The 15,157-nt window shown below is 47.3% G+C and overlaps 1 protein-coding gene across 2 annotated transcripts in view; it reads right to left on the bottom strand.

Annotated features, from left to right (window-relative positions):
- The window catches only part of CMTM4 (CKLF like MARVEL transmembrane domain containing 4), a 69,427-nt gene extending 68,222 nt beyond the window's left edge, over positions 1-1,205 (bottom strand). The window contains exon 1 of one of the 2 annotated variants that reach the window (XM_047835359.1): positions 707-1,205. In XM_047835359.1, the coding sequence (XP_047691315.1) occupies positions 707-892 (186 nt within the window). In that variant the 5' untranslated portion in view covers positions 893-1,205. The remainder of the gene's footprint in view (positions 1-706) is intronic. The other variant, XM_047835358.1, reaches the window with a different exon arrangement.
- Positions 1,206-15,157: the final 13,952 nt, after the last annotated feature.

Here is a 15,157-nt window from a genome sequence, read left to right as displayed (position 1 = left end):
ATGATTTAACTCTGGGTACCAATTGGGCAATGCCAGCCACCGTGCTGGGGCGGAGGATTCAGGGATGCTGGTTCTGTCTTCTAGGTTAAGTAGGCGGATTCAAACCTCTGCGGTATAAACTGGAGACTTTGGGGGTTAGATCTGGGCACCCCCACTGCATCTAGGCTACATGCTTCCATTCAACAAACATTTACTGAGCCCCTGCCCTAAGCCCGGCACTCTGCTAGGTGCGGAGGAGGAAGCCAAGCCACAGTCCCCAGAAGTGGAAGCAGACAGAGAGAAGGGCCTTCAGGGGAGGTGTAGGTTGTGCGGGCCCCGAAAACCTGCCACAAATTGCTGTGATCAGTAGTTAATCGGGGGTCAGCATGATCTTCGCGCCGGGCTCCGCGGACCACCAAGCCCAATAATGAAAAAGGCTCGCGACAGCGAAGGCAGGAGTGGACAGGTAGGCCCGGGGGCAGGTGTTCAGGTAGGAGGCGCACGGCTGAGGCTGCAAGTCTGGAGAGGGCAGGGTCCCCAAGGAAGGTGGAAGGGCAGCCCAGGACCCCGCGAGGAAGAAGGGGGTGCGAGGAACTGGGGTCTGGCCCCGCGAAGCGGGTGCGCGGCGGCGGCGGCCGGCCGGGCCTGAGCCCCCGAAGCGAGAGAGGGGAGGGAAGACTCCCGGCTAGGCCGCCAGCCCGCACCTGGGGCCCCGCCCGGCACCTACCACTTGGGCGACCTTGAGACAGCCGAGCGCTCCGCGCAGGTAGTCGGGGTCGCAGCGCAGGCCGGCCAGCCCGCGGCGCTGGCTCACCGGCTCGGTGGTGGGCTGGTACGGGCTGCTGGCGCCCGAAATCATGGAGGTGCTCGAGGCCTCGCCCTCGAAGCCGTCCAGCTCCTCGCCGCTCCGCATGCTGCCGCCCGGCCCGGGCCGCCTCGCGCGGCCGGCCCCCGGCGCCCGGAGCTGGCCGGCTCAGCGGGGCCGCCGCATCGCCGCCGCCGCCGCCGGACTGACCGCCCGCGGCCCGCCCCGCCGCCGCCTCCTCCTCCTCCTCTGAGCCCGCCGCCCGGCTGCAGCCGCGACTCGGTCAGCTTGGGATCGGCTCCCGCCGCCTCGGCAGCGGAAAGGGAGGGAGGCGGGAGCAGGAGGAGAGAGAAGGAGGCGGGAGCCGGCGGAGCGGGCCGGGAGGGGGCGGAGCGAGTGCCCACCCGCCAGCCGCTCGGCGGCGCTCCGCGGCTAGGGCGAGACGGAGGCGGCCGCCCGCGCCTAGGGGCCTCGGGAGGCGGGGCCTCGGGGCGGGGCGGGACGCCATCTCCTCGGACCCCGCCCTCACCTGCCTGTGCGCAGGGGCCCGGGAGGCTCTCTGCAAGCCCTGCCATCCCCGCCTGCGAGGGGCGGGGGTCGCGGGGACCGAGAGGAATGGGGGCTAAGGGGAGGGTCTAAGTGGACTTAAAGGACACGGAGTTGCTTTCCCAGGGCGCTACCTTAGTTTCTCTTCTGGAGGAAGTGGGGTTCTCTGCAGGTAGGCTGGGAGACTTACCGGCGAAGACCAAAATGTGCTGTGCGAACCCTGCTGCCAACCGTGATTGGCCCAGGGTGGGTCTGGCGAGAGGAGTCCAAGGGTCTGGGTTCCCACCCTGGACGCCTTGCAACAAGCCAGTACAGAGAGGCCAGGGACTAAGCGCGGCGGTAGTGAAACTACAGTGAGTGAGGGGTCGCTCAGCACGGGGTCTGCAAGACTTACACGGTAAATACTTACGAATAATTCCCAGTTTAAGTTCTACATCCACCGGCCTGACCGAGGAGGGGCGCTAGCACATTGTAGACCCTCGATAAGCAACAGTAGTTGCCTCTCAGCTGACAAGATTTTGTCATCGCTATCTAATCATCAAGTCAAGTTAAACACAGATTTTTGCTCTGACGGGCATTAATTAAGAACCAATTTGCAATTCAAGTGTGAAGGCTAATTTTAAGCTCAAGGAAAACACTGACTTCTAAGAATTGTCGCTTTGGTATTGAACTCTTACACACCACAAATATTGAGAGCTTCCCATGCTGTAGGCACTGAGGAAGACACTTGAAGAAAGTATTATTGTTCCCATTTTACAGAAGGGCAGACTAAGTGTGGCGAGTGGTAGTAGTTTGTCCCAGGCCACACAGTTTGGTGGTGAGTGGAGCCCAGGTTCCAACTTTTTACACCACACAATATTGCTTAATATATAAGTTAGATAGTTCACAATATAATTGGTGAACTCCAAGCTGAGATGCAGTAAACATCATAACTAACAAGATTTCCATGTAAAGGGTTTTCATCTTTGGCTTACCAAAGATGGGAAAGACAGTATTTCTAATACTCAATTCAACCAACAAATCTGTATTGCGCACTTACTATGTGCTAAGAAATATACTAGGAACTGGAGATAAACTGCCAGGTAAAGACAGCAAGTTGGATGTAGGCCTTGGCCCCTGTTGTTTCCCAAAATCCCAGTGAAATGACAGTTACAGGGATTGATTGATTGATTGATTGATTGATTGATTGATTGATTTTAGGGCATAAAACCACTGCAACAAAGAATGGTAAAGAAGACAATGGCAACAAAGTTGGAATCAGAATAGCAACTAGGCAAGTGATAACTGACTTAGCAGCTCCAAGAAAGCTAAACCCTAAAATGCACAGGGAAAAGCTGAACTGCAACTTACATTGTATCACAGAACAAAAGGTTCTGGGATGGGCAGCACCAAGCACATGTAGAAGTGGAGGTGGAAGCAAGGAAAAAAAGAAAAAAATCAATTGAAAGTCTTTTTAAGAAGCAATTGGATCCCTGAAACTCTTCTCATGCCCATCCTCCAAGACTGGAGTTTTATTCTCTGGAGAAGATAAAACAGAGTCTCTTAGCTAGGGATCATGAGGCACAGTTGAGGACAGGGGTACTATATTGAAAAGTGTGTGTGTGTGTGTGTGTATCTCCTAATAACTAATGCTAACTAATATGAAAGCAAAAAAAAAAAAAATTAAAAATTCATTAGAATTAAAGAAAAGGAAATCTTATAGGAAGTAGAGCCAAAAGACAAAGAGATGGAAAATGAGAGAAAAGATAAGAAAATTAGAGGAATAGACCGAGAGAATAATAGAATAGTAAGACTTGCATGGAATTAAAATCCAGAAAATTGGAGGGAAGAGAACATAAAATAATAATTTAGTAACATTATTCTGAACCATAGGACATGAGTTTTGGATTTAAAGGACCCACCAGCGCCCAGCACAGTGCCCAGCACAGACTTGCACCCATGCACATCAGCCCGGGCAAGGACAAGATGCTCAAAGCTCCAGAGAGGAACAGAGCAGGTTTCATTATAAAAGATCAGGAATCAGAAAGGCATCAGACTTTTCTACAGCAACTTTGGGTGCTACAAGGAAATGAAGCAAAGTCTTCCATATCCTGAGGAAAAATGATCCTCACCTTGAAATCTGATTCCATCTGGAGTATCAATCAGGTATGATTGATGTCTCTTTCAGACATGCAGAGATTCCCTTTATCCTTTTCTTAGGAGACTGCTGGAGGACACCATCAGAACAAGGATTTAAACCACGGAAGCAAAGGATGCAGGATCCAGCAAAGGGTGGGTGCAGCCTAGAAAGAGGTGGTAAGGATCACAGGGTGAGTGGGCAGAGGCCCCTCTGCATCAGGGCTGTGAGTCAGCCAGCCCAGCCTGGAGGAGCCAGAGGCTTTGAGACACTCCTTCAAGATGAAATTAATGTGTTGAATATACAGACAGAAAGATACATAGTTTGGGGAGAGTTTTGAGATCAATTAGGGATAAACGTATAGAGAACTAAGCAAATATTCATATATATTTATTAACTGCAGGAAAAATAAAAGGATGCAGAGAAAAGAAGTATGGTAAATCACATGGCTCAGTTGTCAATAATATTTGCATAGCTATAATAATGTAAACAATGAATGCTGATCTAGCCAGAAGTAAGTAACCCTTGTAGAAAGGAAAGGATAGAGGGACAGGATGTGTGCAGGTGTGATGAGAAGGGCAGTGTGTGCAAGAGATCTAAATACTCATCATCTATTGTGAGAGATCAGTAGATGCTTAAAACTGAAAAATCAAGAGGTAGCAGTATATGCTTGTTAATTAAAAATATAAAGAAAAGTACAAAAATAATCTTAAAAGTTTCAAAGCGTTGCCTCTGGGGAACAGGAAATGTTAACGAGGGTTATAGGCCTTACAGAACTATTTGATTCTCTTAACTCTGTGTGCACATATAACTTTAACAAAAATAAAAGCTAAGTTGGGGTACCTTGCTGGCTCAGTCGGTGGAGCATGTGACTCTTGATCTTGGGGTCATGAGTTCAAGCCCCACGCTGGGTATAGAGATTCTTTACAAAGTAAAATAAAATATTTTTAAAAAATTTAAAAAAAATTGAAAATAAAAGCTAAGTTAAAGACAATTTTTTAAAAAGGAACTTGAGACTCAGTGGTGAGCAAGGCAGATGGAGTCCCTGCCAGCAAGGACGTGGAGAGTAAGTATTAAAACCAGTAAGTATAGCGGAGCATGTGCTGAGTATTGTTCACGGTGCTATGGGAATTTCCAGCAAGGATTTAACTGAATCTCTGGATCAGAATTTCAGCTGAGATTTGAAATGTGAACGGCAGCTAGCTAAGCAAAGAGATGATAAGGGTTGCTGGAAGAGTGTTCCAGGCAGAGGGAACAACATGTGAAAAGGCCCAGAGAAGAGGCTCAAATGCAGAATTCAGAGGGAGGAGGATGGCAGACAAGACCTGAAGCTGGAGGGAAGCCTCGGGCTGGTCCCTGTGCAGTCTTGTGGGCCATGCGACAGGGTGGACTCTGAACAGAAGAGTATTAAAGGGGAGAGTGGCCCAGGAGGCCTGACTTTTAGAGCTCTCTCTCTGGCTTCATGAGGGAGAAGGATTGAGCGGAAGCAAGATTAGAGGCTTCCTCCAGTACTTATTAACTGTTCCCTGTTCCTGGACACTAGCCTAGTTTATTTTTAGTTCTGGGGACAGACTCAAAATTTTTACTTCTGGTTTTTAACAGAAGTTAAACAGACTTCCAAAGGATGTCGTTAGGAATCCCACATAGTAATGGTAGGTAAAACTTGGTATTATGATACCTTCCTCAGTTTTAAATTGTAATACATCATGAGTCTGTGGCTGTAGCTGTGCCTCCAAGTGTCTATCAGTGCTGAGATCAAAATGCAGATGATAAATGATAGAGAAGCTGGCAGCCTTCTGACAGGTCCCTGGGTTTCAGGGCCTGGTCCACATATCCAAGGCTGACTTAAGGCAACCAGACTCAGGGAGCCTGATGAATAAACCAGATGTTACTTTACTAATTGCTGCCAGCGGATAGACTCTGCCAACAATCATATTGCTGATTCATATCTCAATCCCTGAACTCATCCTGAAAGAGCTGCTCAGAGTATATAGCATCTTTCGATACGGGCTATTCCCCAGGTTACCCTGGCTCACCTTGATCAGGCCCAGCCCCACCCAAGCCCCTGAGCCTCTCATTTAGCTCTGGGCTTGGTTCCCTCCAAGGGCAACCACCTCCAAGTCTGGAGGCCTCCTCACTCTAGCCCCCCTCCACAAGCACAATGATTCCATGGACTCATGGAAAAAGTTCTAACCTCAAGAGCATTGGTCCTACAAGGACTTTAGTTCTAAATTCCATTAAGGACTGAAAGCAAACAAAACACCTTACCAAATGGTGGTCCCTGGTGTTGTATACCTGGAGGCAGTGCCTAGTGTTGGGGAGGGGCGGGGGGTTCACATTTCACTTCATTTCTTACTGAGGTCTCCCTAGTGCATCTCTGTGAGTGTTGCAGATGGGCATAGTTTTTCCTGTAATGTCAATTAAGCAATAGATCTAATCTACCTCTAATAAGCTCAGTAATTAGCAGGATCCCTACAGACTTCTCCCTCAAACAAAAATACAGACATTGGTGGTGATGTAGAACATCTCAAGCATGAAGTATATGGTGGGAAGACAAATTAAGTTTATCATGAACAATTATCAATGTTGATATCATCCTTTTTAAAGTTTATTTACTTAGAGAGAGAGAGATTGGGAGACAGAGAATCCCAAGCAGGCTCTACACTGTCAGCACAGAGCCCGATGTGGGGCTCAAAACCATGAACCGCAAGATCATGACCTGAGCTGAAATCGAGAGCCAGTCACTTAACCCACTGAGCCACCCAGGCGCCCCATCAGTGTTAATATCAAAATGAACCAAATGCACAAGAAAATCTTATGTTTAATGTCACAAGACTAACAACTTAGTTTGAAACAATTTCACTTTTAAACAGCCTTTCAAGGAAAAGTACCCATACAAATTCCTTGTGTCTGAAGGATTAGACTCAAAGATGTAAAAATAAACACGCCATTTTTGTGTTTGAAAGAAGCAGATGCCCCTGTTGTCCCAAGGCAGGGGTTGGGGGGTAGTGACCGGACCCCTCCGGCTGTGCGCTGTGCTGCTGTGCATTCCCACATGCCTGGAGGGAGGGCTGGGCCTGGGCAAATTCCAGCCGGGAGCAGTTCAGATGCTGCAGCCCTGAACTGCAGTTAACTGCTGCTTCTGAAAAAACTTGTCACTCCAGCCAGAAAAATGCTCTCCAAGTCTTCTCTAAAAATAGTGCTTGCTAGGATTTTCCAGTTTGACATTCCTTCAGTTCCTATGACCAAGGACAACTCAAGCCAATCCATCTGCACCCCTTCCCGGAGACTCCGGTGGAATCCCACCCTCTGTGGGATGCCAGTTTGCAGGTCCTGCTGCCACCAAACCCTGCGGGCACTTGATGATTTGGGGAAAGATTTGCCTGCTCGCCAGCTGCCTTGCTTCTCCCTGGCTGCTCTCCACCTTCTCTTCCCGTGGCAGAGAAGGGGGAATGGTTTTCTAGAGAAGGTGGAAAGTGTGACTGTAAGAAAACGTGGGTGCTGCCTTCCCTCCAGTACCCGTGGTCATCCCAGGCCGGATGCTGACTAAACTAGCCTGGGAACTTCGGAGAGTCACTGTGGTAGCCAGGGGATAACATACATAAACCAAACATTTGCTGATGGCCCGATTCCATGTGCCGGCCACTGGGCCACATGCTGCAGCCTTGAGTCTCTCACAAAAGAATTATGGGGGTAGCCATTGTGGGACCAGAGTGGGCATGCTTGCTTCCATCTGCCTAGCATCTATGCCCCTGCTTCTAAGGACAGCACCCCCACCTTGTTCTGGACTGCTCTTTCTCTAATCCAACACCCACCTCCCACCTCCCTGCTGATGCTCACCTAGGAAGAGTAGGCACTTGACCCAAGATTGATCAGTCATGGTTCCCTCCTACCAGGGTGGGCCTGGGATGTGAGTTAAGCCAATGAGAATCCTACCCTGGGCTTTTTCTCTGTAGAACACAGAGGTATATACAAACTTCAGTAAGCACAGGAATCATTCAAGAAGATTTTTTTTTTTTTTGAGAGAGAGAGAACATGAGCAGGGGAGGAGAGAGAGAGAGAGAGAGAGAGAGAGAGAGAATCCCAAGCAGGCTCTGCACTGTAAGCGCAGAGCCCCACACAGGGCTTGAAGCCACAAACTGTGAGATCATGACCCAAGCGGAAATTAAGAGTCGCTTAACCAACTGAGCCACCCAGGCGCCCCTAGGGGTAGATTTTCAGGACCTCCTGAAGAGTCTGATGCTTAAGCCTAAGGTGTGGACAGGAATCTGCTGCTGCAAATATCTATAGAACAAGGCCAGTGCAATTGCCTGGAGTAGGAGAGGTCAGGGAAAGCTTCAAGGAGCTAACGTGGGTCTTAAAGGTGAAATAGGAATTCACTCATTAGCATGTGATCCTGCCACCTGTTCTACCTTCTGGAAGCAGTCTCATTGGCTGACCTATATGGTCCCAGGCTCTCCTGACTTTCCTCCTACCTCTCTGGCTGCACTTTTCAGTCATCTGTATAGGTTTGGTCCCTGGAGTTCAGCATTTCTCAGGGTACTAGCTTCATCACCTTTCCCATGACTCGAGACCATCCTCCTGAGCTCCAGTCACTTAGATCCAGTTGCCCACTAGATATTACCCTTGGGTGTCCTGAATTCGACGAGGCTAAAACATAATTCATAATGCCACTTGCTGGCCCCCCAAACCTGCAATATGAACACCCATTCCTTTCTGAGGCCAAGGAGGATGAGAAGGCACTTTTAAAATGCATTCCATGTACCAGACATGGCTCTACTTGGTTGTCATAAATTAACTCATTTAACACTCAAAATAGCACAATGAAGAGGGCTAACTCCTCGTTATCCTGTAGGGCTCAGGCTAGATGCCAACTCATCCAGGAATATCTTCCTGACCCCCCAGGCTGGGTCAGATGCTCCTGCCCTGGCTTCCACAGCCCATTGCATCAAAGTATGTACTACTACACGATGTATAACTCGCTGTTTACCCACCCATCTGCAGCTCTTCCAGACCATGATCTGTGTCGTGTCCTCTGGGCCTCGCCTAGGGCCAGACGCGGGGTAGGCATGCCAGTAACCATTGGGGGAACACAGAACTATAGTCACTGGCTGTGTAACCTCAGAAAAGATGTTAACATCTGCGGGCTGTTTCCCCGTCTGTCAATTGTGAAGCGTTTAGAATGGTGATGGAGACAAAGTAGACACTCAGCAAATATTCACTCATTATTGTTGTCATTATTCTGAACAAGCAGGACAAGGCATTCTGGAACAAGGAGCTAGCCTGAGCAAAGGCCTGACAGAAAGGGATTCATAAAAAGGTGAGCAGCCGGAGTTTGTGTTCAGACAGGGAGGGTTGAAGGGTATGCGAAGGGCAAGGGGAGGGATAGATGAGCAGGGTAGGTTGGGAACACATTGTGAAGGCCCCTGCACTCAGGTGAGCCATTAGAGTTGAACTGGGCTCTTTAAGCAGGGGACTGACCCGATCAGATTTGAGTGAAAACAAAAAGTACAGATAAATAATTCAGTCTTATCTTCTCTATCAAGTGGGTAGCAGTCTCCGTTACGTTAAATAATGGATACAACCCTTTAAAAGAAAAAAGGTCTCAGAGCCCCCAAGAGAACATCTGTGGATGCCTAGGGATCCCCAGACCCATTCAAGGAAACCCTGGTGCAGCCAGAAACATCCCAAGAGTTCAGGGAGTCTGATTCTTGAAGGGGGGACTGGAGGTCCCCGGATTCGTGGGCACCTGAGCTAAGCCTCAAAGGATGCACAGGCCTTAGGTAAGTGGTCAGAAAGGGCAGGAAAGTATGATAGTAGGACAAGCCTAGGGCAGAGTCTGGGAGCTCAGGAGATTAGAGGAGGGAATGAAGTAGTGGCGGAAGGACGTATTTAGTAAAGGAGTCATGGGGGTGGAGAGGTTTTAAGAGCTATTGTCAGAGGCCTGAATGGTACACAGCTTTTGATCTTTAGCCTGTGTACATGGGCCGACTTGAAGGCTGTTTGTTTTAATTCAATGTATTTACTTGGAAACAATCTCAAAATTACAAACAAAAAAGCCTGTAAGTACAGTAAAAAGAACTTCTTTTCCTCTGAACTATTTGAAAGTAAGCTGCCAACCTAGTATCCTATCACACCCAAATACTTTAGTAGTGCATACGTCCTACAGAGACATTTTTCTCCTTTAGCAGAATACAACCATCAAAGCCAGGAAATTATGGACACATTACTACCATCTAATCTTTGGATCCCATTCAAGTTTTGCCAAATGTCCCTACATCTTTGTAGCTAAATGATCCCAGTAAGGATCATGTGTTGCCTTATTATCTTTTTAGTCTCCTTCACACTGGAACAGTTCCTCAGACTTGTCTTGACTTTCACGACCTTCACACTTTGGAAGATTACAGCCAATTATTTTGCAGAAATATCCTCCAACCTGAGTTTCTCTGATGTTTCCTTGGGATTAGATTCAGGTCATACATTTTTGGCACTCTAGAAATCATATGCTTCTCAGTACAGCCTATCGGGAGGCACATGATTGAGGTTTGTCCTATTACTAATGATGTTCACTTTCATAGTAGCTGAGGCTTGTATCTACCAGGCTTCTGCACTATTAAGTTACTCTTTTTACCCCTTGTAATGAACACACCTGAGTCAATTTAAGAATCCAAATAAATATTGATTGTAATGAATTATAACCCACTGAATAAATCATATAAATTGAAATGCTGATGAGAAATGGAATGCCAGTTCTGACGTATAATTTATTACTTTATATCAAATATAGACTCATGATTTTCTATTCTTTTAATGAGTTATAATCCATTATTTTTTTTTTTAATGCTCAAATTGCCTTTGAATTGATTAGCAAGCTGATCAATGTGGGTTTTTTGTGTTTTTTTTTTTTTTTAACGTCTCCCTATTCTTTGAGCTCTTTCTTACTTTCCAGCACAGATCTCCCAAGCTGACACTTCCCCTGCCCCAGTTCTAGAATCAGCTATTTCTCCAAGGAGCCCTGATTTATTTTACTGGAGAATAGTACTTAGGAGCCAAAATCTAGGCATGAAGTATGCTCACTTGGGCTGTTGGTGCTCCCAGACCCTCTCAGTGCAGATAGCTAGGGAATATACATATGTATATAAATACACACGTGTTTGTGTGTGTGTGTGTGTGTGTGTGTGTGTATTGAAAACCATGAGTTTACCCTAATGTCTCTAGCTCCATTCCAATACTCTAGTTTTCTATTTCCATTATTTGTTACTCTTCCCATTATTTGTTACTCCCTTCTCTGGCAGTGAGAAGCCTGGTTATCATCTTTCATACATTAATTTACATGACCGATGCCCCCGTATGTAACCACTTTCCAATCTCCATCTCTCCAATCCCTCCACAGGTGCCCTCCTACCATATGACCCCATATTGGGCCCCTCGTCTCACACAGAGACTCACTTCACTGGGCTCAGGTTCTGACATTCCATGCGATGCCCTCCTTCCTCCTTCTGGATGGATACCTGAGTCAGGCCAGCCTCCCATGGGTTTGCTGTCTTCACACCACTTGGGCTCTGATGCCCTGTGCCCTTCTCCTAAGATGCCCTCTTCACCCTGAAGAGTTTTTGTTTGTTTGTTTGTTTGTTTGTTTAACACCTGGCCATTCCCTCATCCCCACCTATAGGGACATTCTCTTCACCCTGCTCAGGTTCCAAAAACCACCTTTGGGTCACCATAGCTTCCCACCCCAGCCCCAGACACCGACCATGCTCTGCCCTCCTAGACTTTAGGGCCAGGGGTGCCTGGGTGGCTCAGTCAGCTAAGCATTCAACTCTTGATCTCGGCTCAGGTCATCACCTCATGGTTCATGGGGCAAGGAGCCTGCTTCGGATTTAGTCTCTCCTCTCTCTCTGCCCCTCCCACTCTCTCAAAATAAACTAAAAAAAAAAAAAAAAAAAAAAAAAAGACTTTAGGGCCAAATCAGTGGGGATGGGGAAAAGTGCCAGTGATTTGGGGGTTTGTTTTGAGCAAAGATGACTGTGATGTTAGACACATTGCTTGCCTTAGCTGTTGCTCCCAGAGGACTATTAGTCCTGGAGGGGCAGAACCTACCTTGTTTACATTATCAGCAATATCTCCTGTTACCCAATCATGCCCACTATTCTTTGGAAGATGGCAATGGTTGCTGAGGAGAGGCAGGGGGAGGCCCCAAGAAGTCACAAACCTCAGCCACGTATTTGGAAGCCCACGCATGCAGATGGCGGAGAGCTGCCTTGCCCAAGAAACCAGGCAGTTGCCCAGGTGATGGAATTTATAGTGTGTTGAAAGCTTGTCTGCCCTAAAATAGCTCTCTTGCTTGGTGTCTAAACTAGCAATTTATTTCTTCGTATTTAAGGCCTGGTGTTTAGCACTGCCCCTGCTGGGGAAAAGTGTGCAGATTAGGTAGAAGAAGGCAGCGAGACAGAAGCAAGGACACCTGGATTCTCAGTCCTAGCTCTGCTCCCTTCCTGTGTGACGGTGATGAGTAACTTCCCAACCTGGGTTTATTTCTCCATCTTGAAAGTGGTGATTTCCAGCACTAAGGTCTCTCTCTCACACAATCGGTTCAGGGCTGGTTCTGTTTCAGGACCATCTGCACACTTGGCATTGCAAGAGGCACTCACCTCAATGCATCCAGGCTCCCTGTGAGGTATGAGGATGCTAAGATTCAGAGAGGTCACGTGTCTCAGTTGTCCACAATTACACAACTGTTAAGTTCTGGAGCCAGGACTCAAACACAAGCCCACCTGACAGCCCACGTGTCAGGGCTCGGACTATGGGCTACAGTTTTCCTTTTATGTCAGAGCAGTTCCGGTTCAGCTCAGTGCCAGAAATACTTATGGTTCTGAGCGTGGGTGAGAACCATCTGGCAGAGTGGCTGGTTTGAGGCTGTTTGGTGATGCCTCCCTTGAGGACTCGAGCCAGAAGCGAGATGTGTGCCGGATTGCCCTTTGTGCCTGTGACCATGCCGTCCACGGGAGTCACAGAAACCCACTCCCGGGGGCAAAATTTCCCAGGGGGTGTTCCTATTATGGCAAACCCACCAATTTACAAATGCTGATTTCCCTGGGAGCAGGGAAAGTGAGAGGGAAGAGAAGGTGGGGCAAGGGAAAGGAAACTGAGAGTCCACACAGAAATATCACCAGAATCCAAATTCCAACAGTCGTAAAAATAGGGATCTTGACTGAGCCTTAGTAGCCCTGCATGTGAATGTTCTCAAAGGGCATTCTGTGGAACCTGGAAGATGTCCATAGTCACAGCTAGCTGGGAAAGCCAACACTTGAGCCCTTCTGAAGAGCTATACCTACCCAGTTACCCATAAAACAAATCGGAACAAGAATCTTTTGGGGTGTCTGGGTGCTTCAGTCGGTTAAGTGTCCCAACTCAATTTCAGCTCAGGTCATGATGTTGAGCCCCGCGGGGGGCTCAGTGTTGACAGCATGGATCCTGCTCAGGATTCTCTCTCTGCCCCTCCTCTGCTCACATGTACATGCTCACTCTTTCTCAAAATAAATACACTTTAAAAATATAATTAGTTCGTGGGGGTGCCTGAGTGGCTCAGTCGGTTAAGTGTCCAACTTCGGCTCACATCACGATCTCACAGTTCAGTTTGTGAGTTCGAGCCCCACACTGGGCTCTCGGCTATCAGGGCAGAGCCCACTTTGGATCCTCTGTTCCCTCCTGGGCTCATGCTCTCTCTCTCTCAAATATAAATAAACATTAAAAAAAAAAAAAGTTGGGGCACCTGGTGGCTCAGTTGGTTAAGCATCTGACTTCAGCTCAGGTCGTGATCTCACGGTTCGTGGGTTCAAGCCCCACCTCGGGCTCTGTGCTGGCAGTTCAGAGCCTGCAGCCCACCTCAGATTCTGTGTCACTCTTTATCCTTTATCTGTGTCTCTCTTTATCCCTCCCCTGCTCATGCTGTGTTCGTCTCTCTCTCAAAAATAAATAATAAACATTAAAAAAAATTTTTAAAGAAAGTAAATAAAATAAATACATGAGTTCAAAAAATAATTTTTAAAAATCTATTTAATTTAGTTTAACCTAGAATCTTCTAATCCCATTTGACCACCTAAAATTTGATATGCCCAGAACACACCTTGGGAAACCGAGATTTAAACTTTTACAAATGGAGAGAGGAATGTCAAGAGCAAGGCTACCCGGTGAGGGGCAGAGCCTGCACCAGAACCAGCGGCATTCTTGTGCAGTTATGGCAGTGCAGGGCAAATCCTTGCTGTTTGTTCCCTCCTGTACTGTGAGAGAGAACATGCCTCTAAGATGGGTTTTCAGGGTGCAAGCCACCTAACATTAATTGGAACCTCTGAAATACCTTCTCAACATGTATGTATTATTTGTATACAAAGTCTAAACAACTAGAGTGTTTAGTTTCCTATATACTCCCAAGTTTAATTCCAGGCTAGCATTTGTTAGCTGATTCTGAGTAAGTCAAAAATGGATTCACAGTAAAATGGCGCCAAATATTTTAAATATCAAGGACAGATGTAACATGCCACAGTCTCCTGGCAGATGTACAAGCACCGCCACTCTTTAAATCATTGCCTTAAAAAAGGACAGTTTTAAAGGGAGTTCTTCCCCAAACAAAAATTAAGATGCTTACAATCTGAAGTTCACATCTTGCTTGCCTTTTCTAGAACTTTAAAGACTTCTTTCAAGAAGCTGACTGGGTGAGATGGGTTTGGAGGGGAGGCAGGGTGGGGGAAGACAGAGAAGACTGATGATCACTTACAAATGTAAATTCAGTTCTATCCAAGAAACAAGTTCAATTAAATGTTCTAGAAAAACCTCACATATGAAGATATCTTAAGGGTCTTGTGATTTGAGTTGCTTAATGAAAAGATGGAACGAACACAAAGTTAAATGTTAACAGTACTGGAAAAAGATTTTCACTTTACCCACATTAGAATTTCTTAAGATTGGAAACACTAGAAAGGTTAGATAACTCCTGGCTAAAATGTTGCCCAAGGTTGGGGAAGGGACTTCATGACCTCAAACTTCCCACACAGAACCCTAGTCCCGCCTCTACTGGCCTCTCAAACTCCTGCTACCTCGGCAGTGTCTCCTCTTCTCACGCTGCAAGATCCCCTTAGAATCAGAACCCAGGGAGACTTCTGGGCTGCATCTCGGCTATGTTCTGGCTCTTTGTACCAGCAGGGTGCACTGGCCATCCATGGTGAGCCTTTTGGCTTCTTCCTTCCTCCTGCTCTCAACCACACCGCTACAGGCCTGCTGTTTCTCCTAATCAGAACGCACCACCTGCGCCTCAAGTGGCAGAGCATCAGGATGGCACTTTGCATCCTTGTGGCTTATCTGCAGGCCTTGCAGGGTAAGAAATACAGTACTAAATAGCAAGCACTGTCCTTGCCTCCAGGATCCAGGGTCAGATGTGGCATCCCGTGGGAACTGCACCAGGTGAGTGGTTACAGGTTGTCCATCCCTTCTACCTGTATTCTTTATAGATGAGATATTTAAACTACAAAATGTGAAATGCCACAAATGGAATGGGTAGATTCTCCACAGGTACCAATGGAGTTGCTGGAACAATGCAGAGTTTCCAAAAGGTATCTTCAGGGCCAACAATCACATTGAAGACCGACCATATGCCAAGTGCACGTGTACCTCCTCTACTGTTCACAATGACCGCAAAGAAATTTTATACCACTTTT

This window comes from Prionailurus viverrinus, chromosome E2, assembly GCF_022837055.1.
Source record: "Prionailurus viverrinus isolate Anna chromosome E2, UM_Priviv_1.0, whole genome shotgun sequence".
Taxonomy (NCBI): Eukaryota; Metazoa; Chordata; class Mammalia; order Carnivora; family Felidae; genus Prionailurus; species Prionailurus viverrinus.
Note: the sequence above shows the minus strand (reverse complement) of the source record. Positions and strands in the feature narration are given on the sequence as shown.